The following is a 25,211-nucleotide window of genomic DNA, read 5'->3' on the forward strand; positions in this document are numbered from 1 at the left end:
GAGAGGAGACCGATCTGTGTCTCTTGTACATAGAGACACAGCATCGGTCACCTCCCCCAGTCACCCCCCTCCCCCCACACAGTTAGAACACACCTAGGATACACATTTAACCCCTTCCTCACCCCCTAGTGTTAACCCCTTCACTGCCAGTCACATTTATACAGTAATTAGTGCATTTTTATAGCACTGATCGCTGTATAAATGTGAATGGCGCCAAATTTGTGTCAAAAGTGTCCGATAGGTCCGTCGCAATATCGCAGTCCCAATAAAAATCGCAGATCGCCGCCATTACTAGTAAAAAAAAAATTTAAAAAAAAAATCATAATTCTGTTCCCCTATTTTGTAGGCGCTATAACTTTTGCGCGAACCATAACTTTTTTTACAAAAATACGTCGAAAAATACGTATCGGCCTTAACTGAGAAAAAAAATATTTAAAAAAAAAAAAAAATTGGGATATTTATTATAGCAACAAGTAAAAAATATATATTTTCTTTAAATTGTCGCTCTTTTTTTGTCGCTCTTTTTTAGTTTATAGCGCAAAAAATAAAAACCGCAGAGGTGATCAAATACCACCAAAATAAAGCTCTATTTGTGGGGAAAAAAGGACGTCAATTTTGTTTGGGAGCCACGTCACACGACCGCACAATTGTCAGTTAAAGCGACGCAGTGCCGTAAGCTGAAATTTCGCCTGGGAACGAAGGGGGTTTATGTGCCCAGTAAGCAAGTGGTTAATAAAAATGATATAAAACTATCCCCTATTTTGTAGACGCTATAACTGTTGCGCAAACCAATCAATAAGCGCTTATTTTTTTTTACGAAAAATATGTAGAAAAATACGTATCGGCCTAAACTGAGGAAAAAAATATTTTTATATATTTTTTGGGGGATATTTATTATAGCAAAAAGTAAAAATTATATATTTTTTTCAAAATTGTCGCTCTATTTTTGTTTATACTGCAAAAAATAAAAATCGCAGAGGTGATCAAATACCACCAAAAGAAAGCTCTATTTGTGGGAAAAAAAGGACGCCAATTTTGTTTGGGAGTCACGTCGCACGACCACGCAATTGTCAGTTAAAGTGACGCAGTGCCAAATCGCAAAAAAGGGGCCCGGTCATTGACCAGCAAAATGGTCCGGGGCTGAAGTGGTTAAAGGAATATTTCCCTTTTATCGTTTCACTTTAAGCATTATTAAAATCACTGCTCCCGAAAAAACGTCAGTTTTAAAAAAAAAAATTGCATTGATACATGTCCCCTGGGACAGGACCCGGGTCCCCAAACACTTTTTATGACAATAACTTGCAAATTAGCCTTTAAAATTAGCACTTAAGATTTCTCCCATAGACTTTTACAGGGTGTTCCGCGGCTTTTCGAATTTTCCACGAACACCCCAAATTGTTCGCTGTCTGCCGAACAGCCGAACAGGCAATGTTCGAGTCGAACCTGACTTCGACTCAAACTTGAATCTCATCCCTAGTGACTATGGTGGGAAATTAGAGTGCAAATGTTTTATTAAAAAAATCATACAAACATACAGCTCATTAATAAAAACATATTTACACAAAAGTAAACAACAACTAAACAAAAACAAGCGTGCTTACATCAGCAAGTATAGAAAACCATTTCCTGACAAGATAAAATAGAAAGAAACATATTTTAATTTTTTAAATAAAAAATCCAGGCTAAAAAAATGTAATTACCACCAGGATGCGATTCCTTAATCCCTCCCCCACATCATTCACCTTGCATTCTGCACCAGCCACTCTCATGCCCTTCCCACCTCCCCCTCCACCATCATCCAATCCATTCCTCACTCCACCCGCATTTCTGCCACACCGAGGAGAAGGCGTTGGCACCACCATACACTCTGGTACAGCACCCTCGGCTGCCTTCACTACTCTAGGAGAAACAATAAGTGCAGACACAGACTTGACAACCACACTTTCTGACACTGACTGGTGAACCACAGACTGGGGGGGACTCCGACACCACAGAGACTGGGGGGGACAACGACACCACAGACTGGGGGGACACTGACAACACAGACTGGGGGAGACACCGACACCACAGTCTGGGGGCTACACCGGCACCACAGACTGGGAGGGACACCGACACCACAGACTGGGGGGGGCACCGACACCACAGACTGGGGGGGACACCGACACCACAGACTGGGGGGGACACCGACACCACAGACTGGGGGGGACACCGACACCACAGACTGGGAGGGACACCGACACCACAGACTGGGGGCTACACCAACACCACAGACTGGGAGGGACACCGACATCACAGACTGGGGGGGACACCGACACCACAGACTTGGGGACACCGACACCACAGACTGGGGGGGGCACCGACACCACAGACTGGAGGGGACACCGACACCACAGACTGGGCCTGGGGGCTACACCGACACCACAGACTGGGGGGGGACACCGACACCACAGACTAGGGGGACACCGACACCACAGACTGGGGGACACCGACACCACAGACTGGGGGGGACACCGACACCACAGACTGGGCCTGGGGGCTACACCGACACCACAGACTGGGGGGGGACACCGACACCACAGACTAGGGGGACACCGACACCACAGACTGGGGGACACCGACACCACAGACTGGGAGGACACTGGCACCATAGACTGACTGTGTTTACCAGTTCCTGGCGAGAAAGTTGCATTCCATGGCCGAACGAATTTCTGTTCATCTAAAAGCACACCAAGCCTTGATGACCCCAGGTCTCCTCACATAGTTCTCTCTTCCCTCACGGAAGGAGACCCAACTCCGCACAACTTACAGGGCAGTCTTGGCTTAAAGGTGAATGCGCAAAAACAATTATATGGTATCAGGGATGGACTGGGACAGAAATTTGGCCCTGGACTGCATCCAGACTGGCCCACTTTGACAGGTCTCTCCCATGGCAGCCGGACAACTCCCGCACCCCCAGCCACCCAAGCCCCCTCTCCCCCTTCACTAGCCACTAGCCGTTCTACTTTATTAGAGTAGAACGGCTGGTACTGGTACTCTGATAGGCAGTACCAGTGGGGAAGCTAGACATTATTTCACCCGAATCAGTTCGGTGCCCCCCTTATGGTACAAGATTAGGCAGAAGTGAGAAACTCTCAGGCCCTAGCTGTTGAGTCAGCTGTCTGTCCCCTCCCCCCATGCTCCTCTGTCGTCCCCCCTGCTCCTCTGGTCCTCCCCCTGCTTCTTTGTTACCCCCCAGGTGAGCGCTGCGGGGAGGGAGAGACAGAGGAGTGGAGGGGGGCAGCAGTCCGCTGTCACTGAAGCCGGCCCACATTATGTTAAATTTGAATCAAGAAAAGCAATTGTGGTAAATATCAATCAATAAGGCATAAATATAAATTTGATATACAGCCATTTCCAGCAATCAGCGTAGCGCCAGAGTGTGCACATGTAAACCCACATGGTTGTTTATTAGTATTAAATATAGAAAGAATCAATTGATGGATGGAAGGTGAAAATGATAAAGTGTGGGTGAATTAAATGAATACTAAAAAGTGAAGCATATGGGATGTGATAAGTGAGTATGGTGTGATGGTAAGGTGATGTGAATGAATTAAAAATAAATAAATACAAATAATTGGGGATCAATTGGGGGGAGAGGGGGGGACGAAAGAGAGAGAGAGAGGGAGAGAGAGAGAGGAGGGGGGGGAGAGGGAGGAGAAAGGAGATGAGAGAGAGGATGGAGAAAGAGAGAGGGAGGAGAAAGAGAGGGGGAGGGGAGAAAGAGAGGGAGAGAGAGAGAGGAGGGGGGGAGAGAGGGAGGAGAAAGGAGATGAGAGAGAGGATGGAGAAAGAGAGAGGGAGGAGAAAGAGAGGGGGAGGGGAGAAAGAGAGAGAGGGGAGAAAGAGAGGGGGAGAAAGAGAGAGAGAGAGAGGGGAGAAAGAGAGGGGGAGAAAGAGAGAGAGGTGGGGAGAAAGAGAGAGGGGGGGAGAGAGAGGGAGGAGAAAAAGAGAGATGGTGAGAAAGAGAGGGGGGAGAAAGAGAGAGAAATGGAGGGGGAGAGAGAGAGGTAGGGAGAGAGAGTGAAAGGGAATGAGAGAGGGTGGAGCAAAAGAGGAGAGAGAGGGGGTAGAGGTGGAAGTGAGAAGGGGAGAGAGAATGGAGAGATGAAGGCAGGAGGGGGGTAGTGCAAAAGGTGGTGGGGGTGACAGGGGTTTTGTTCTGTGTGCAATAGTTTCACTTACCAATTATGCCTCCCTCCTCTAAGGCTGGTTCCCCTTTAGGTGGCTTATGCAGCTATAGCAGCCATTGTTTCATATCTCCCACATAGTTGCTCACAAACCCCATTACAGCTCATTGCAGGCATTGTGGGCGGAGGAGTGTGGGCGGGGTTGGACAGACACAAATGGGTAGGAGGAGTGTGGTATTGGACAGCTGGTGGAGTGAGGGAGGGGCTGGGAGAATGGACTGGACTGACCAGACACTGAGAACTTGCAACCCGACTCCCCTGAGCAAGATGGCTCGTGACAAGTCTCGCTATCTGCCCTTGGTAATTCCTGCGAGGCAGAGCAGAGATAGGGCACCGGCTGCCTGCATCTCCGATAGGAAATAAAAAGTGCCATGGCTCCTACACAGCCCTGAGCCCACACAGACGGGCAGTTTATACTTATGGTAGCACTGGCCCTGGTGTCACTCCTCTGGCGGGTGTCACACGATGCGGTCCTCACCCCCTAGCTACGCCACTGATTTCAAGGATCTGTTGGCAGGTGCAATCTCTTTCTTTGTAGCAGCAATTTCAGGAAAGTCCTCCACACACTGGGCCATATTCTGATACATTTCAGGCGGCGGAACGTATGTACTTTACGTTACGCCGCCGCAAGTTTAAGTGGCAAGTGCCGGATTCCCAAACCACTTACCTGTGAACTTGCGGCGGCATCGCGTAAAGTCCACCCGTGTAAGCCATCCTAATTCAAATGATCCAGGCAGGGGGCGTGGATCATTTAAATTAGGCGCGCTCCCGCGCCGATCGTAATGCGCATGCTCCGTCGGGTAAATTACCCGACTTGCATTGCGCTAAATGACGTCTCACGGACGTCATTTGTTTTGACTGTAACGTAAATGGCGTCCAGCGCCATTCACGGACGACTTACGTAAACGACGTTCAATTTTGAAATTTCGACGCGGGATCGACGGCCATACTTAACATTGAGTACGCCACCTAGGGGGCATCTTTATCTTTACGCCGCGTATCGCTTACGGAAACGACGTTAAAACACTACGGCGGGCAAGCGTACGTTCGAGAATCGGCGTGAGTAGTCATTTGCATATTCTACGCTGACCGCCACCTAGCGGTCAGCGTAAATATTGCAGCCTAAGATACAACGGCGCAGGCTGATGTATCTTAGGCATGTTTAAGTGTATCTCAGTTTGAGAATACACTTAAACATAGGAAAGGGACTTACGTAGGCGTATCTGTTGATACGCCTACGTAACTTGTTTAAGAATATGGCCCACTGAGAGAGATTTTCAGCAACTACTTCTTTACCAAGATCTTCATCTGATGAGTCAGTGCCACTCAAGGGAGATTCCATTTCTGTTATGGCCTGCAGAAATCTGCCATTTTCCTCAACCTCCTCCTGAGTAGGGTTGAGCGAACCCGAACTGTAAAGTTCGGGTTTGGTACAGACTTTGGGTTTTTCCCGAACCCGAATAATTGAAAAAAGTTTGGGTCCGGGATCGGAGTTCGGGAAAAAAAAATGCGCGGAGGTCCCTGCAAATTCAATAACCAGACCCTTCAGGTCTGGTGTGGATATTAAGGGGAACCCCGCCGTCAATTTAAAAAAAAATTACGTGCGGTTCCCCCTAAATATCCATAACCAGACCCGTTATCCGAGCACGTTGACCTGGCCGGCCGCAGAAAAGAGGGGGGGACAGAGTGCGCCCCCCCCCTCTCCTGAACCGCACCAGGCCACAAGCCCTCAACATGGAGAGGATGTCCCCATGTTGATGGGGACAAGGGTCTCATCCCCACAACCCTTGCCCGGTGGTTGTGGGGGTATGCGGGCGGGAGGTTTATCAGAATCTGGAAGACCCCTTTAACAAAGGGGACCCCCAGATCCTGACCCCCCCCTGTGTGAAATGGTAATGGGGTACACTGTACCCCTACCATTTCACGAAGGAAGTGTAAAGTATTGTAAAAAAACACACTGACACCAAAGAATAAAGTCCTTTATTAAAAAAAAAAAAACTCCAGCGGTGAGAAATCCACTCGTTCCCGGCTTCCTGCGTTGTCCTGATCCTGCGACGGCTGCGGGTGATCTCCAGCGATGAGAAGATCCAGCGTCGGGTGATCTCCAGCGATGAGAAGATCCAGCGTCGGGTGATCTCCAGCGATGAGAAGATCCAGCGTCGGGTGATCTCCGCTCCAGCGATGAGAAGATCCATCCATCCAGCGCAGCAGCATCCCGGACCTCCTCTCACCGCTGGGCACAGCCCAGCGAATGAGCGGCTGAAGCTGTGACATTTCTTATATAGAGGAGGCAGAGCCACCCGTCACGTGACCCCGCACCCTCTGACGTACCCTCTGCTACGTCACTGGGTAAGTCCAAGGGCTTTCCTCTTCTTGGGCTTACCCAGTGACGTAGCAGAGTGTACGTCAGAGGGGGCGGGGTCACGTGACGGGTGTCACTGCCTCCTCTATATAAGTAATGTCACAGCTCCAGCGCGTCATTCGCTGGGCTGTGTCCAGCGCTGAGAGGAGGTCGGGGATGCTGCTGCGCCGGATGCAGGCCCGGATTGGCCATAGGGCAAACCGGGCATATGCCCGGTGGGCCGCGGTTCTTGCTTGCGGTGCCAAGGCAGGCTGCTCTGTAAGCCCGCGCCTGTCTTCTGACCTTTCCGCGGCCGCCCGGCTGCCAGTTCAGCCTTCGGCATCGGGATCTGCAGCAAGAGGACGTAAACAAGAAGGGGGAGGGACTAGAGGAGACACCGCTCCACGGCCGCCAATGAAGTGCAGCCGTTGGTGCCGGGGGGCGTGACCAGGAAGGGAGAGGAGCCTGCTACAGCATGTTCTGCAGATGGGATCTCTCCGAGAAAACGTAAGTACGGCCCCTGAGACCTGAATAAGTGGAGCGGTGGGGTGGCTGCATCTAGAAGAATCATTCTCTCCATCTTCTTCCCGCGGTCTCTGAATGCCTGCTTCTGCTCCTCTCCCTCTCGCAGGCATTCAGGTACTGCGGGAAGAAGATGGAGAGAATGATTCTTCTATATGCAGCCACCCCACCGCTCCACCTATCCTGCTCATCTCTGCTGCCCCCACAGTGCTCTCTACCCCCCCCCCCCCCACAGGGCTCTCTAGCCCCCCAGTGCTCTCCACCTCACCCATGCTCTCTGCTGCCCCCTGCCTCTCTTCGTGTGCTCTGCACCTGCCCCCTGTGATATCCACCTCTCCTTGTGCCCTCCACGTCTCCCCCAGTGCTATGCAGCCCACCCCCCCTGTGCTCTCCTACTCCCTCTTGTACTCTCCACCTCCCCCCATGCTCTAGTCTGCCCCCCTGTGCCCTCCGCCTCTCCCCCTGTGCTCTTCACCTCCCCCAGTGCTCTCCAGCCCCCCCAGTGCTCTCCACCTCCCCCCATGCTCTACGCTGCCCCCCTGTGCCCTCCGTCTCTCCCCCTGTGCTCTCTACCTCCCCCATGCTCTACGCTGCCCCCCTGTGCCCTCTGTCTCTCCCCCTGTGCTCTCCAACCTCCCCAGTGCTCTCCAGCCCCCCTTCTCTCCACCTCCCCCTGTGCTCTTTTCAATTCCCCCTAATTCTCTCCAGCCCCCCCCCAGTGCTCTCTATCACCCCCAGTGCTCTCTATCCCCCCCAGTGCTCTCCAGCCCCCCTCTTCTCTCTACCTCCCTCCTGTGCTCTCCACCTCCCCCCATGCTCTACGCTGCCCCCTATGCCCTCCATCTCTCCCCCTGTGCTCTCCACCTCCCCCATGCTCTATGCTGCCCCCTGTGCCCTCTGCCTCTCCCCAAGTGCTCTCTAGCCTCCCCAGTGCTCTCTACCTCCCCCTGTGCTCTCCAGCCCCCCAGTGCTCTTTAACACCCCAGCGCTCTCCACCTCCCCCATGCTCTACGCTGCCCCCCTGTGCCCTCCGTCTCTCCCCCTGTGCTCTCCACCTTCCCAATGCTCTACGCCTCCCCCTGTGCTCTCCACCTCCCCCATGCTCTACACTGCCCCCCTGTGCCCACCGTCCCTCCCCCCCATGCTCTACGCTGCCCCCTGTGCCCTCCGCCTCTCCCCCTGTGCTCTCCACCTTCCCCTGTGCTCTTTTCAATTCCCCCTAATTCTCTCCAGCCCCCCCACTGCTCTCCAGCCCCCCTTCTCTCCACCTCCCTCCTGTGCTCTCCACCTCCCCCATGATCTACGCTGCCCCCCTGTGCATGGAAAGCTCTGCATAATGGTGTCAAATTTTCTTTTTCAATCCTGTGGATAGTGATGGACGAACATCCGACGGGACGGTTCACGAACGGTAACCGCAAACGATTGCAAATGTCCGCGAACCGCAAGTTTGCGGTGGGCCCCATTGACTTTAATGGCAGGCGAATATTAAAAACCTTCAGGTCATATTTGCAGCCACAAAATACTTACTAGCTGTGCACAAATAGTCCCACAACATGGACACTGACCCGCCAGAAGTATTAAGTGAAAAAACGGATACATAAGTAAGTGCCGGCCATTACAAGCCCCAAAAATTTGCCCACAGGCATTCACCTGACAGCAAACAACTTTGTATTCTGTGGCTGATGGTACATTAGGCATTGTAACAGCACTCGTGAACGGCGTGAACCACAACTGCGGTTAGCAAGGAATTCAATGCGATACTCTATGCGACAACTCAGTATTAGGCCCCAGGCGTCACTCCTCGCAACAGGAGTTTCGGGGATCTATACATCATCTCTGTGTCACATAAAGAAAGGCGTTGAGCTACTAAGCATGGAACGCATTACAACATGCGACCAAGGCTTAGCGTTTAAAATTAGTTTCCAGGTCAATATCCCAATACACCACTACATGCAGGTGATTATCAATAAGGGACCCCAGGCGTCACTCCTAGCAACAGGAGTTTGGGGGTTCTCTACATCATATCAACCTTAGCATGTAGAGATGTATTTAGGCCACTAGGGGAGATGCTATGAAATAGCATCAAACCCTAGCATAGAAAAGTTAGAGCGAACATCTTCAATAATTAGGATGAGGCCTATAAGTATTTTATACTTCTATCAAGCACGTAGTAAATTGTATTTGTAGTAACAAGTATTAATTGCATACGAGAGATGGTGTAGCTCAGGTACTTTGAGGATACACGTATAATACACAAGTTGTACTGGCAACTAATAAAAATGTATGAGAGACAATATAGCTAAGGTACTTTGAGAGTACATATAGTATGTGTAGTAACAAGTATTAATTGCATATGAGAGGCAATATAACTCAGGTACTTTGAGAGTACATATAGTATTTTTAGTAAGAAGTATTAATTGCGTATGAGAGGCAATATAGCTCAGGTACTTTGAGAGTACATATAGTATTTTCGTAAGAAAAAATGCGGAGGGAGGACGAGTGCGGTCCAGGGAGCACAGTTTTGGAACTCCCTGCCTCTAAAATTAAGGCTTGAGAATGATCTTTTTAAGTTCAGGAAGCTTTTAAAAACTGAGCTTTTCAGTCTAGCCTATGGAATTACATAGGTTTTTATAGTTCTTTGATCTGCTACTATTTTAAATTTGATCTGTTCCGCTGCCTGTGTGTGTTTTTTTGGTTGTTGCTGTATTGTTGTTCTCGGCGCATCGAGGCCTACGGGTAACTGACTGCGTTTTGTACTTTTTTTTGTACTTTTAAGAATTTTAATAAATAAATAAATAAATAGTATTAGTAGTAACAAGTATTAATTGCATATGAGAGGCAATATAGCTCAGGTACTTTGAGAGTACATATAGTATTTGTAGTAACAAGTATTAATTGCATATGAGAGGCAATATAGCTCAGGTACTTTGAGAGTACATATAGTATTAGTAGTAAGAAGTATGAGGCCTCATACACACGACCGAACATGTCTGCTGAAACTGGTCCGCGGACCAGTTTCCGCGGACATGTTCCGTCGTGTGTACGGCCAACCGGACCAGATTCCCGGCCGAGCGGACAGGTTTCCAGCGGACAAATGTTTCATAGCATGCTATGAAACATGTCTGCTGGAAGCCTGTCCGTCGGACATGTTCGGTCGTCTGTACGACTCACCGGACATGTCCGCTCGGCCAAAAGCCCTCGCATGTGTCAAAGTGATTCGACGCATGCGTGGAAGCATTGACCTTCCAGGGTCGCGCACGTCGCCGCATCATCGTCGCGGCGCCGGCGCGGCCACGTCACCGCGTTCGCTGTCCGCGGGGAATTTGGTCTGATGGTGTGTACAGCTATCAGACCAAAATCCGGCAGTGGACATGTCCGATGAAAACGGTCCGCGGACCGGTTTCATCGGACATGTTGTATCGTGTGTACAAGGCCTCAATTGCGTATGAGAGGCAATATATCTCAGGTACTTTGAGAGTACATATAGTATTTGTAGTAACAAGTATTAATTGCATATGAGAGGCAATAAAGCTCAGGTACTTTGAGAGTACATATATTATTAGTAGTAACAAGTATTAATTGTGTATGAGAGGCAATATAGCTCAGGTACTTTGGGAGTACATATAGGGGTAGATTCAGATAGAATTGTCTGTTTTTATGGCCGGCGTAACGTATCTCAGATACGTTACGCCGCCGTAATTTAGGGTGCAAGTTCTGTATTCAGAAAGAACTTGCGCCCTTAGCTACGGCAGCGTAACGTATCTGTGTCGGCGCAAGCCCGCTTAATTCAAATGTGGATGATGTGTGCGTGTTTTATGTATATTAACTGTGACCCCGCGTATTTGACGTTTTTTACGAACGGCGCATGCCAGTGCGCATGCTCGAAAATCCGCCGCAAAACGTCATTGCTTTCGACCTGAACGTAAATTACGTACATCCCTATTCGCGAACGACTTACGCAAACGACGTAAAATTTTTAAAACTCGACGCGGGAACGACGGCCATACTTAACATAGGATACGCCTCATATAGCAGGTGTAACTATACGCCGAAAAAAGCCTAACGTAAACGACGTAAAAAAAAAGCGCAGGCCGGATGTATGTTTCTGAATCGGCGTAACTACCTAATTTGCATATTCCTCGCGAAAATATACGGAAGCGCCACCTAGCGGTCAGCATAAATATGCAGCATAAGATACGACGGCGTAAGAGACTTACATCGGTCGGATCTTAGGGAAATCTATGCGTAACTGGTTCTATGAATCAGGCACATAGATACGACCGGCCAAACTCAGAGATACGACGGCGTATCAGGAGATACGCCGTTGTATCTCCTATCTGAATCTACCCCATAGTATTTGTAGTAGGGTTGTCCTGATACCACTTTTTTGAGACCGAGTACAAGTACAAGTTTCAAGTACTCGCCGATACCGAATACCGATACTTTTTTTAATGTCATGTGACAGCATTTTTTTTTTTTTACACAATTTTTATTTTTTACTATTATTTTTTTTTTTTACAGTGATTTTTTTTTGGGGGGGGGGGGGTAGTGGATTGTCAGTGTGTGTTTTTTTTCTATTATTATTATTATTATTATTATTATTATTATTATTATTATTATTATTATTTACATTTTATTTTTTAAATTATTTATTGCAATTTTTTTTTCTTTTTTTTAATTAGCCCTGTTGGGGGGCTTTGGTGAGATATCAGGGGTCTTAACAGACCTCTGACATCTCCCCTTTAAGACAGAGAAAGGGACTAGGGACACAGATTCCCCAGTCCCTTTCTCAGCTGCACTGGAAATGAATGGACAGGAGACAGAGGCTCCTATCCATTCATAAACTGAAGCATCGTAAACACAATTTACAATGCTTAGTCATATGAATGGACAGAGTCAGTGAGCCGGGTTTCCTACCGCCGCTCTCCATCCTGACAGAGGGGGCGGAGGAGGACACGGAGGGGGGACACAGATCACGGAGGGGGGAAGCAGCGGCACGGAGGGGGGACACAGATCACGGAGGGGGAAGCAGCGGCACGGAGGGGGAGAGCAAAACAGAGGACGGCAGCGGCACGGAGGGGGAGAACAAAGGACGGCAGCGGCACGGAGGGGGAGAACAAAGGACGGCAGCGGCACGAAGGGGTAGAGCAAAACAGAGGACGGCAGTGGCACGGAGGGGGAGAACAAAGGACGGCAGCAGCATGGAGGGGGGAACAGAGGATGGCAGCGGCACGGAGGGGGAGAACAAAGGACGGCAGCAGCACGGAGGGGGAGAACAGAGGACGGTAGCGGCACAGAGGGGGGGACAGAGGACGGCAGCGGCACGGAGGGGGAGAACAAAGGACGGCAGCGGCACGGAGGGGGAGAACAGAGGACGGCAGCGGCACGGAGGGGGGAACAGAGGACGGCAGCGGCACAGAGGGGGAGAGCAGAACGGCAGCGGCGTGGAGGGGGGACACAGGAGCATGGAGGGAGAGTCAGGTATTGGTAAAGTATCGGAGCATTTTCCCCGAGTACAAGTACTCAGGGAAATGCTTGGTATCGGTCCCGATACCGATACTAGAATCGGTATCGGGACAACCCTAATTTGTAGTAACACATATTAATTGCGTATGAGAGGCAATATAGCTCAGGTACTTTGAGAGTACATATAGGGGCAGATCCACGTACATCGGCGCATATATAGACCGGCGTAGCGCATCTCATTTATGTTGCGCCGCCTCAACTTAGAGAGGCAAGTACCATATCCACAGAGTATTTGCGCCCGACAATGCGCAAATGAAGGGCCGGCCGGACAGCGCATGCGCGCATGACGTTGACTATGTTCAGCGCCTCTCTGCACATGCTCAGAACTCGGCCCGGCGTAATCAGTGAGATATGAACTAGGCCCGGCGTAATTAGTGAGATACGCCCAGGGCATAAATACGCCCAAACATACGCCCTTCCATTGCAAAAGTACATCCATTTGTTTCCCCCCTGAAGCAAGGTGCTTTTGTTCCGTTGTTTGTTGGTGTTTGTTGGTTTGTGTCAGTGTGTTTTTTAGAGCGTGTGTTTTTTGGAGCGTGGGTTTTTTGGAACGTGAGTTTTGCAGAGATGTCAGCAAGGAAGAGGAAGCTGAACTTCTCTCTGCGGGAGAAGGAGATCATTGCCAGGGCCATGACCCAATATGATCGTTACCTCCATGGCCCTGAGAGTCGGGACACCACCAAGGCCAGGAGGAGGGAGATCCTGCAGATTATTGCAGACGGAGAGTGAGACCAGGACCCCCGATGAGATCTTGAAAAAGATCAACGATCTCCGCCGCCTGGTTAGAGGTAAGCTGGCAAAGATGACCGCTCATGCCAGGGGCACTGGAGGGGGACCAGCAACCACTATCAGGCTAACTCCTGAGGAGCGGGTGGTTGCCCAGTGCCTCCACAGGCATCAAGTGGAGGGAGTGCCTGGATTTGACTCCATTGAGGAGGTCTTGAGGACAGGTAAGTGTTATTTTTTTTCTATCTGGTGTGTAGCATGTGTGGGGGGGAAGGGAATATGTGACAAGTGTGTGGATCCTCCAACCTGTGTATGTTTTGTGTCATCCACAGATGTGCAGGAGGGTGCTGGGCCATCTGATGCTGGTGGCCAGTCCGCACCATCCCCCGGACATCAGTCTGAGGCAGACCCACAGGCAAGCCAGGAGTCCTCTGAGGAGGGGAGTGGCCACAGCTCTCCTCAGGAGGAGGTTGAGGAGGAGAAGGTGATGTCTGGGAATGAGGTCAGGCTCCATTTGGAGGAGTCTAGCCCTGGTGCTGGCACCAGTCAGGCCTCCATCAGGGCTAGCCCCTCCCACTCCTCCCCCAACAGGGCTTCCCCCCAAGGATCTCCCCTTCTCCAAGGCCCCAAGCCTCATCAGGAGGCAGGAAGGCGACCCGGAAGACAACTAGGTGGCAGAGGTTCTGCCAGAAAATCTCAGGAGGGACCAGGCCCGTCAGACCCGCCATCTGGGTGAGGTTACCCAGACTTTGGTCCGCATGGAGGACATGGAGGACAGCATGGAGTCTGTGCAGGACATGAGTTGCAACTCCTTGGCTGTGATAACCTGCCTTAACGACCTGCAGGCCACCACAGCAGGCGTGGGTCAGGAGGACCGAGGCTGTCCAGGCCAACAAGGAAACCCTCAATGTGGGCCTCACCAGAATCGCCCTGGCGTTGGAGGGCAGGCTGCCAAGTGGGCAGAGACCAGGGGATGCTCCTCCTTCCCCTGATTCCCCCCCATGAGTCTCCCCTGAGGAGCCGGGGCCGTGGCCGTGGCCGCCCCAGGCGTGGGGCACGCATTAGGTGTTTTTTTTTTTTAACTCAGGTGATGAGTGTTTTATGTTTGTTTGTTATTTTACTGTGTTTTTTTTATTATTTGTAGCCCAGGCAGGCTACAGTGTGAATGATGTGTGAATGTGGGGGTGACATTCCTGCCGGAAAAGGGGTGTCACCCTCATTTGTGGTGGAGAAGGGATCCCCAGGACCAGGGAGAAGTGATCCCCAGGTCCGTGTGAATGGTGTATGAATGTACAGTGACATAATTGGAGCCTTGGCGTGGCGTTGCTGCTCACAAGTCCTGCATGGTGGACTTGTGCTAATCCAATTTCATAAGGAGGTGGGGTGTGGGCTAGGGACCACAGTGGTGTGCATGCGTGCATTCTGCCTGTGCCATGATAAATGTGTGTGTTTAACGTGCAAAGATACGTTCCACGAGGCATCTTCTGACTGCTGCTCCCTCAGAAGACGGGGTACCCTCGGTTAGGGGGGGATTGTCTGGTTCGGGGGTCAGGTCATCACGTATATCAATCTCCAGGCCCTTTCTCACGGCGAAGTTGTGCAGCACGCAACATGCACCGATGATCTGGCACACAAAGTTTGGGGAATACAACAGGGTACCCCCAGACTTATCCAGGCATCGGTAACGGGACTTCAGGAGGCCAAAGGTGCGTTCCACCACTCCACGGGTACGTATGTGTGCTTCATTGTATCTTTCCCCTCCAGGGGTTTGGGGATTCCGGAATGGAGTCATGAGATGGGGTCTAAGTGCATATGCAGAGTCACCTGGAAGGGAAAAAACAGGAGGATGTTAGACGTGCATGTGCCCCTCGTGATGTCTGCATCATGGGGTGGGACAGTCATACCTGACACCCATGTCACTCACCAATCAGCCAGCTGTCCCCATACATGTTCTGTTCGAATTCCATAGGGATGGGGCTTTGACGGTATATGTAGCTGTCATGGCTGGCCCCTGGGTGTTTGGCATGGACGTGCCATATAAGGCATTGGGCATCGACTATCACCTGTACGTTGATGGAATGCCAATGCTTCCGATTACGGTATAGGTGCTCTGTGTCACGGGGGGGCCGTAGTGCCACATGTGTGCAATCAATGGCCCCCACAGTGCGTGGGAATCCTGCAATTCTGTAAAAATCTGTCATTGCCTTCAGCCGCAGGTCCTCCTGGGTGGGTCTGATGATTTGGTTGGCCATGCGTCTGAGGATTGCGGGGACAACCTGGTGCACACATCTGCTAATGGAGGATTGTGCCATCCCAGCCACCACTCCACTTGTACGCTGAAAAGAGCCACTGGCAAGGAAATGGAGTGTTGCCAGTACCTTGACCAGTGGCTCCACTGCTTGTGAGCGGTGTGTCTGGCTGGTGATGTCATCTTTCAGGGCTGTGGTTAATTCCACAATGGCAGTAGGGCTGAATCTGAAGATGCGATACACCTCCGAATCACCCATGCCAAAGACGTTTATGCGCGGTCGGTATATCCTCTCCCGTGCCCTCCTCCTCCTTCTACGCGCTTCTAAAGCCAGTAGTATAGCTATGACCATGGATGCCCCTGGCATGTTGGCATACAGATTGTTGTCCTGCAAGTGTGGATGCTCAGCTCGTCCCTAACGGTGTTGCTTTAGCTGACCTGCACACGTCTGGTGCAAAGTTAAAGCTGCTTTTATGTTGGCTAACTTTAGACCGGACATACAGCTTACGCGCACAGCGCATAGCCTGCGCCGGTCAAACTTACTTTCGTGGATCGCCGTATCTCCCTCATTTGCATATTTGCATAGAAAAACAATGGTGCGTCCAGCATATTTTTGCGCCCACGATGCGCCGGTGTAGAACAATTACGTCGGTCGGAAAAACCTGTTTTTCAGGCGTATCTCGTTTTGGGGATACGGCCCATAGATACGCCGGCGCATATTTACACTTATGCTGCGCATCTCGAGATACGCTGGCATAAGTGCTTTGTGGATCTGCCCCATAGTATTTGTAGTAACAAGTACTAATTGTGTATGAGAGGCAATATAGCTCAGGTACTTTGAGAGTACATATAGTATTAGCCCACGGCCACAGGCGTTCACCGGACAGCAAAATCGTTGTATTCTGTGGCTGGTGGTACATTAGGCATTCAACGGATACAGAAGTAAGTGTCGGCCATTACAGGCCCCAAAAAATTTGGGCGTATGGGCAGCGGCGGGGCTAGCCTGTCCGCAATCACGGTAGATCCTGGAGTCCCGCCTCCGCCCATGTTCAGTCTCCTGCACCCTGTGATTGGGCGAAGGTGGGACATCAGGAGCAAACGTGATTCTTAACAGGCCAGCCCCGTCGACCAATCACAGCGAAGTGCAGGGAAGACAGAAATGGATTTTGAGACGCCGCCGCCGTCTTCTCCTCCTCCTCCTCCAAAGAAAAGAAGGTTCTCCCTTGTAATGGTGAGATGTTGCTGGCCCCCGCTGATAGTTCCGCTCTCCACTCCTCCTCGTCCAGCCATGAGCGTCTGCACAGGTGGGAAGATCTGCAGGCTGCTGTCTGGAGGTTTCCCTTGCCGCTCCCCTTCTCCTTTTCATGTCAGCAGCACGGGAAGAGAAGTCTTTTCCTGCCCGTTCTTCTTCCCTCCCCATTGGCCCAGTTTTTCTCAGCAGAGAGCAGACTACAGTCCCCAGCATGCACTCTGCTGGGGAAAAAAAGAAAATCCGGGAACAAGGTGAGGAGTCAGCATCACCAGACAGAGCCACGCTGTACCCGCACCACCAGAGAGAGCCACGATGTACCTGCACCACCAGAGAGCCACGCTGTACCCGCACCACCAGAGAGCCACGCTGTACCCGCACCGCCAGAGAGAGAGAGCCATGCTATACCCACACCACCAGAGAGAGAGCCACGCTGTACCCGCACCACCAGAGAGAGCCACGCTGTACCCGCACCACCAGAGAGAGAGAGCCATGCTGTACCCACACGACCAGAGAGAGCCACGCTGTGCCCGCACCGCCAGAGAGCCACGCTGTACTCGCACCGCCAGAGAGAGCCACGCTGTACCCGCACCACCAGAGAGAGCCACGCTGTACCCGCACCACCAGAGAGAGCCACGCTGTACCCACACCACCAGAGAGAGCCATGCTGTACCCGCACCACCAGAGAGAGACACAAAAGCCATGTTGTACCCGCACCACCAGAGAGAGCCACGCTGTACCCACACCACCAGAGAGCGCCACACTGTTCCAGCACCACCAGCGAGAGAGTCATGCTGTACCCGCACCACCAGCGAGAGAGTCACGCTGTACCCGCACCACTAGAGAGAGAGTCACGCTGTACCCGCACAACCAGAGAGAGCAACGCTGTACCCGCACCACCAGAGAGAAAGCCATGCTATACCCGCACCACCAGAGAGAGAGCCACGCTGTACCCACACCACCAGAGAGCCACACTGTACCCGCACCGCCAGAGAGAGAGAGCCATGCTATACCCGCACCACCAGAGAGAGCCACGCTGTACCCGCATCACCAGAGAGAGCCACGCTGTACCCGCACCGCCAGAGAGAGAGAGCCATGCTGTACCCGCACAACCAGAGAGAGCCACGCTGTGCCCGCACCACCAGAGAGAGAGAGCCATGCTATACCCGCACCACCAGAGAGAGCCACGCTGTACCCGCACCACCAGAGAGAGCCATGCTGTACCCGCACCACCAGAGAGAGCCATGCTGTGCCCGCACCACCAGAGAGAGAGCCAAGCTGTACTCGCACCGCCAGAGAGAGAGAGCCACACTGTACCCGCACCACCAGAGAGAGCCACGCTGTACCCGCACCACCAGAGAGCCACGCTGTACCCACACCACCAGAGAGAAACACAAATGCCATGTTGTACCCGCACGACCAGAGAGAGCCATGCTGTACCCACACCACCAGAGAGCGCCACGCTGTTCCAGCACCACCAGAGAGAGAGTCACGCTGTACCCGCACCACCAGCGAGAGAGTCACGCTGTACCCGTACCACTAGAGAGAGAGTCACGCTGTACCCGCACCACCAGAGAGAGAGTCACGCTGTACCCGCACCACTAGAGAGAAAGTCACGCTGTACCCGCACCACCAGAGAGAGAGCCACGATGTACACGCACCACCAGAGAGAGAGCGTAATGCTGTCTAGCACCACCAGTGTGGGCAGTGTGGGTACAATAGGAGACAGAGAGTACTAGCATTATATGGCCACAATAGGACAGAGACACTGTGATAAAAAGGGGATTTCACTGTAAAGGGGCACTGTAATCATTGCAGTGCCCCTTTACAGTGCAGTCCCCTCTGTATCACAGTGTTCCTGCACATTACAGTGTGGAGGATCGACACCAGCTACCCCCACAAATGGCGACACACCCCGTCCCTGGAAAATGTGGCTGCTCGGTCTAAAAATGCATGGGCCTATTTTTTGTCCCAGTCCGGGCCTGGTTAGTATAGTGGTCAGTGTAGTGTAGTGGTCAGTATAGTGGTCAGTGTAGTATAGTGGTCAGTATAGTGTAGTGGTCAGTATAGGAATCAGGTAGGTCAGTATAGTATAGTGGTCAGTGTAGTGTAGTATAGTGGTCAGTGTAGTGTAGTGGTCAGTGTACTGGTCAGTGTAGTGGTCAGTATAGGAATCAGGTAGGTCAGTGTAGTGTAGTGGTCAGTATAGTAAAGTGGTCAGTATAGGAATCAGGTATGTCAGTGTAGTATAGTGGTCAGTATAGGAATCAGGTAGGTCAGTGTAGTATAGTGGTCAGTATAGGAATCAGGTAGGTCAGTGTAGTATAGTGGTCAGTGTAGTATAGTGGTCAGTGTATTATAGTGGTCAGTATCGGAATCAGGTAGGTCAGTGTAGTATAGTGGTCAGTATATGAATCCGGTAGGTTAGTCTAGTGGTCAGCATAGGAATCAGGTAGGTCAGTGTAGTGTAGTGGTCAGTATATGAATCCGGTAGGTTAGTGTAGTGGTCAGTGTAGGAATCAGGCTGGTCAATACTATTGCAGGAAGGGACAGGACTCGGGGAGTGCTAAAAGTCTGCAGGTTAGGGGGGGGGCGCAAATTACTTGCCTTGTCCCGGGCGCTGACAACCCACGCTATGCCACTGCATCACGCAGGACATAAGAAGGTGTGTAGTGTTCATTACTCACATAAACATTGCTGCCAATTGAGTCATCCTCTAGTGAGAAGCTCTGACGTATGTTTTACTACTTTCAGTTGCGTTTCTGCATGTAAATCTGGGTGTAGGGGTGGCCTTTCTTATCCCCATATATAATCACACAGCCTATAAATACAACACTCTACAGAAAGCAAGGACGAGGAACAGACTCTCCAGTATGGAAGCACCAGCTATGGCAGAGGCAACAGTTCCTATGGACATTGAGAATATAGAGCTGAAGAGAGGCACAAGCTCAAAAGGAATAGACTGCTCTTATGTACTCAGAAAGTTTTGGTCTATTAAGGATATTTCTGCCGAATTCACAACTGTTATTGAGCGCAAGGATCGTCTTACTTATCATCAGGATAGGATGCATTGTACACTTTTAAGAGTGAAAGATCATCATTTTCAGCATACACAGGTATCATTTCCAATCTCTAAACTACGGCATGTCACTCCATTGTTCTCATTGTTAAAAATTTGTGAAGAAGGAGGTTTTAGAGCAAATGTCTGGAACGCTAACCAGGAAAGTTTCAGATCAGCAGCTGAAGAATCCAGACCTGAACCCAGACCTGAGCCTAGACCTGAACCCAGACCTGAACCCAGACCTGAGCCCAGACCTGAACCTAGACCTGAATTTGATGACCTAATATTCTGGAGTGCGGAATTTTCTTCAGAGGACACAGAGACTGCAAAACGTGAGGCGTACAATAATGTAAGGAGGGTGATTTCCTCTTCAGATGCTCATAGATTTGAAGGAGAAATAAAGGAACAATTTGGCAACTCCCCGGCTTTTAGGGAAGCTTCCCGTTATGGAAACTTCAGGTTCTCTTTCCCATTGTCCTACCTTCTGGGAAAGTACAAGGATCAGCACTGCGGGGGTGGGGAGCCACAGCTGAGGATTCTAAAAACTGAGCTCCACAAGAAGGAGATTGCCCATTATATTGTAGTCCACAGCCCTTCTACAACAAAGTTCAATGATTTCCCAGAGGTGCCCACTGTCCAGGGAAGCTCTGATCCTCTGCCCTTTGTGTACTGGATGGGTGAGACATTATACTGGAGACCGGAGTCCACTTCCAGCACTCTTCATGTGAACATTTCTGAATCTGGTCGTGTCGAGAAAAAATGCTACGAACCGTGTTACAAATTTAACAAATACGGCAATTGCTGTCATATTAAAGATGGAGTCTACAGTGTGTGGAACCATATGATATTTGCATTCCATCTTCCTGAAGATCAGCTGAAGATCCCTAAAGAAGACCTTCTGGAGAATCTGACTGCTTGTGATGCTGATTCCCCATTTTTGGGAAGTCGCCTTTTGCTAAAGGAGGCAGTGAAGTTTGTAGAGATCGTGAAGGATCCGAACACTGTCATAAGTTCTATCAATGAGATAGAAGTCGAGTATACTTACCTCCCACACCCCAGTACAGAAGACCCAGATCCATGGCCCATGAAAGGTATTATGTCGAATCAAATGAGACTTCCCTGGGAGAAGTACCTTGAGGACCCACATCCTCCCAAGGAGGAGTACCTTGAGAACCCACAGCCTCCCGAGGAGGAGCACCTTGAGGACCCACATCCTCCCGAGGAGGAGTACCTTAATGGACCCACAGCCTCCCGAGGAGGAGTACCTAGAGGACCCACATCCTCCCTGCATCTCTAATGTACCTTCACTGCCCACCTCAGCAGCATCCGCAGACTCTTTTTAATTTGTGCAGCACACGCAGCCCCACTGTATCTCATCTACATCCTTGGACTTTGATGCATCTTTGCAACACCCACAGCCTCCACTGAACCCACAGACTCTGCTACATCTCTGCCGCAGACACAGACCTGCTGCATCTCACCTACATCCTTGGACTTTGCTGCCCCCTCAGCAGCACCCATGAAATCTGTTGCATCTCTGCTGTACATGCATCCCTGCTACGTCAGCTACACCCACATAATTTGCAGGATCCCCAGCTACTCATTAGATTCCAATTACAGAGTAAGCCACTGAAAAGAGGAGCATTCTCCACATCTCAGTTAATGAAAACAGTGTTGCAAACTTCTTAGGTTACTCTAAAGTTGGCCAAAGACAGTTCAAATCTCAGCCTGCTGATTCGAACAATGTATGGGCAGGCTGAATGTACCCAAGTTGACTGATCAATCAACTTGGGTACAACCAGCCTGCTGGATTTTACATATGATTATTGTTAGCAACTAGCAGTATTCACTGTGTTATTTACCCCCCCGCTTTTGGCCGACAAAGGGTTAAAACCACAGCAGTGGTGCTTTATCAGCGCTATACCACTGCAGCGGCGCTTTGTCAGCGGTATAGCCGTGGTATGACCATTCATTTCAATGGACAGGAGCGGGGGAGGAGCAGTATATGCACCGCTCCTTCACCGCTCCAAAGATGCGACCAGCAGGACTTATTTTACCGTCTTTACCGCTGTTTCAAGTCACTTTGCAGGTGCTTTTTTAGCGTTATAGCGCCTGCAAAGCGCCCCTAGTGTAAAAAGGGGTCTTAAAGGGCCATTTTTTTTATACATTTTTTTACTAAAAAAAATGTTTATTGCATTTTAGTGCAACAATTAAATGTGAGGTATTTTTGACCCCCAGATCTCATATTTTTTTGCTTTTTTTTTTTATTACAAGGGATGTTTACATTTCTTGTAATAGGAAACAAAGTGACAATTTGTTTAAAAAAAGAACAGTGGGGTAGATTCAGGTACCTTTTGCGCCCTCTTACGGAGGCGCAGCGTACCGTTTTAACGCTGTGCCTCCGTAAATTACGTGCGCTACGCTTCATTCATGAAGCAGTAGCTACGTAATTTGCGCGGGCGCTCCTTGAAAATGCCCGGCGTAAGGGCGCGTAATTTAAATGATCCCGTAGGGGGCATGGATCATTTAAATTAAGCGCGTTCCCGCGCCGAACGTAGTGCACATGCTCCGTCGGGAAACTTTCCCGACGTGCATTGCGGCAAATGACGTCGTAAGGACGTCATTTGCTTCAACGTGAACGTAAATGGCGTCCAGCGCCATTCACGATTCACTTACGCAAACGACGTAATTTTCAAACATCGCCACACGGGAACGACGGGTATACTTAGCATTGGCTGCCCCTGCTAATAGCAGGAGCAGCCTTACGCGGAACCCGAATAACGTAAACGACGTAAACTGCGTATGTAGGGCACGCATACGGTTGTAAATCGGCGTGAGTATGCAATTTGCATTCTCTACGCTGACCACTACGGGAACGCCACCTAGCAGCCAGCGTAAGAATGCAGCCTACGATACGACGGCAGAAGAGCCTTATGCCAGTCATATCTTAAGCTGTAGTCGGCGTATCGAGCTCTCTGAATCAGGAGCAGCCGATACGCCGGCGCAACTAAGCAATTGCGCTGCGTAACTATGGTTACGCAGACGCAATTGCTTTCTGAATCTACCCCAGTGTAAAAAAAAAAAAAAGTTAAATAAATATGAAAAAAATATATTTTTAACATGCCCCGTCCTCCCGAGCTTGTGCGCAGAAGCGAACGACTCATAGGTGAGTAGCGCCCGCATATGAAAACGGTGTTAAAACCACACATGCGAGGTATCGCTGCGATCGGTAGAGCGAGAGCAATAATTCTAGTCCTAGACCTCCTCTGTAACTCAAAACATGCAACATGTAGAATTTTTTTAAATGTTGCCTATGGAGATTTTTAAGGGTAAAAGTTTGTCGCCATTCCATGAGCGGGCGCAATTATAAAGCGTGACATGTCGGGTATCAATTTACTCGGCGTAACATCATCTTTCACATTATAAAAAAAATTGGCCTAACTTTACTGTTGTCTTATTTTTTAATTTAAAAAAGTGTACTTTTTCCAAAAAATAGTGCGCTTGTAAGACCGCTGCGCAAATACGGTGTGACAACAAGTATTGCAATGACCACCATTTTATTCTCTAGGGTGTTAGAGAAAAATAATATATAATGTTTGGGGGTTCTAAGTAATTTTCTAGCAAAACTTGTAAACCCCAAACACTCAGAAAGAGGCTCGGCCGTTTAGTGGTTAAGCCATTTCTTTCTATCTCCTGTATGATTGTGAAATATAATCTGTGAAAATATGTCAAGTTTATTCCTTGTTTACTGTGTTTAACCACTTAAGCCCCGGACCAATATGCTGCTACATGACCCAAGGGGTTTTTACAATTCGGCACTGCGTCGCTTTAACAGACAATTGCGCGATCGTGCGACGTGGCTCCCAAACAAAATTGGCGTCCTTTTCCCCCCACAAATAGAGCTTTCTTTTGGTGGTATTTGATCACCTCTGCGGTTTTTATTTTTTGCGATAAACAAAAATAGAGCGACATTTTGAAAAAAATGCAATATTTTTTACTTTTTTCTATAATAAATATCCCTCAAAAACAAATATAAAACATTTTTTTTCCTCAGTTTAGGCCGATACGTATTCTTCTACCTATTTTTGGTAAAAAAAAATCGCAATAAGCGTTTATCGATTGGTTTGCGCAAAATTTATAGCGTCTACAAAAGAGGGGATAGTTTTATTGCATTTTTATTAATTTTTTTTTTTTACTACTTATGGCGGCGATCAGCGTTTTTTTACGTGACTGCGACATTATGGCGGACACTTCGGACAATTTTGACACATTTTTGGGACCATTGTAATTTTCACAGCAAAAAATGCATTTAAATTGCATTGTTTATTGTGAAAATGACAATTGCAGTTTGGGAGTTACCCACAGGGGGCGCTGTAGAGTTAGGGTTCACCTAGTGTGTGTTTACAACTGTAGGGGGGTGTGGCTGTAGGAATGACGTCATCGATCGAGTCTCCCCTATAAAAGGGATCACTCGATCGATGCAGCCGCCATAGTGAAGCACGGGGAAGCCGTGTTTACATACGGCTCTCCCCGTTCTTCAGCTCCGGGGAGCGATCGCGACGGAGCGGCTATAAACGAATAGCCGCGCCCTCGTCCCGGATCGCTCCCCGCGGGAATCCGACCGCCGCATGTCGCGGGGGGGGTCCCGATTGGACCCCCGACCCGTGGAAAGGCAGGGACGTACAGGTACGCCAATGTGCCTGTCCGTGCCATTCTGCCGACGTACATATACATGCGGCGGTCGGGAAGCGGTTAATGCTTTAATGTTTACTAAAGTGATCATCCAATGCATAGGGGGTTATTTACGAAAGGCAAATTCACTTTGCACTACAAGTGCAAACTACACTTAAAGCGCACTTGAAAGTGCAGTCACCGTGGATCTGAGGGGTAGATCAGAAATGAGGGGAAGCTCTGCTGATTTTATCATCCAATCATGTGCAAGCTAAAATGCTGTTTTTCCTTGCATGTCCCCTTTGGATCTACAGCGACTGCACTTCCAAGTGCAGTTTACACTTGGTCACCTGTTTACCTCTACCAGCACGGAGCACCAGTCACTTTCTGAACTGTTGAAAGAACTTTGTTTGAATATTTAACCTATGCATTGCTTGTGTACGGATACTTCGGGAGCTTTATGGTTGTTTTGCCATCCCTTCAATTCCTTTGGAGTCACATGCAGTGTTGGACATTCTATATGATTGACTTGTTTGAAATTCAGGCGTTCGGCGTTCTTTCGGCGTTTTGCGTTGGAGATGTGAACCATCTCCATAGAAAATAATGTTATTTTTCCGCTCTAGCGTCTTTGAGCGTCGCGC

At 49.9% G+C, this 25,211-nt stretch overlaps 2 protein-coding genes across 2 annotated transcripts in view; both read left to right on the forward strand.

The window, feature by feature from the left end:
- LOC120924009 overlaps positions 1–25,211 on the forward strand; it is a 742,797-nt gene that overhangs the window by 631,268 nt on the left and 86,318 nt on the right. The gene's annotated exons all lie outside the window — the stretch shown is intronic.
- LOC120924271 lies at positions 19,656–22,045 on the forward strand. Its single transcript, XM_040335130.1, has one exon. It carries the CDS (start codon positions 19,712–19,714, stop codon positions 21,194–21,196), a length of 1,485 nt encoding a protein of 494 aa, XP_040191064.1. The 5' UTR covers positions 19,656–19,711; the 3' UTR covers positions 21,197–22,045.

Source organism: Rana temporaria, chromosome 1, assembly GCF_905171775.1.
Source record: "Rana temporaria chromosome 1, aRanTem1.1, whole genome shotgun sequence".
In the NCBI taxonomy this organism is placed as follows: Eukaryota; Metazoa; Chordata; class Amphibia; order Anura; family Ranidae; genus Rana; species Rana temporaria.

Excerpts from the sequence above, each read along its gene's own strand:
- LOC120924271 (XM_040335130.1), top strand. The coding sequence starts at position 19,712 with ATGGAAGCACCAGCTATGGCAGAGGCAACAGTTCCTATGGACATTGAG.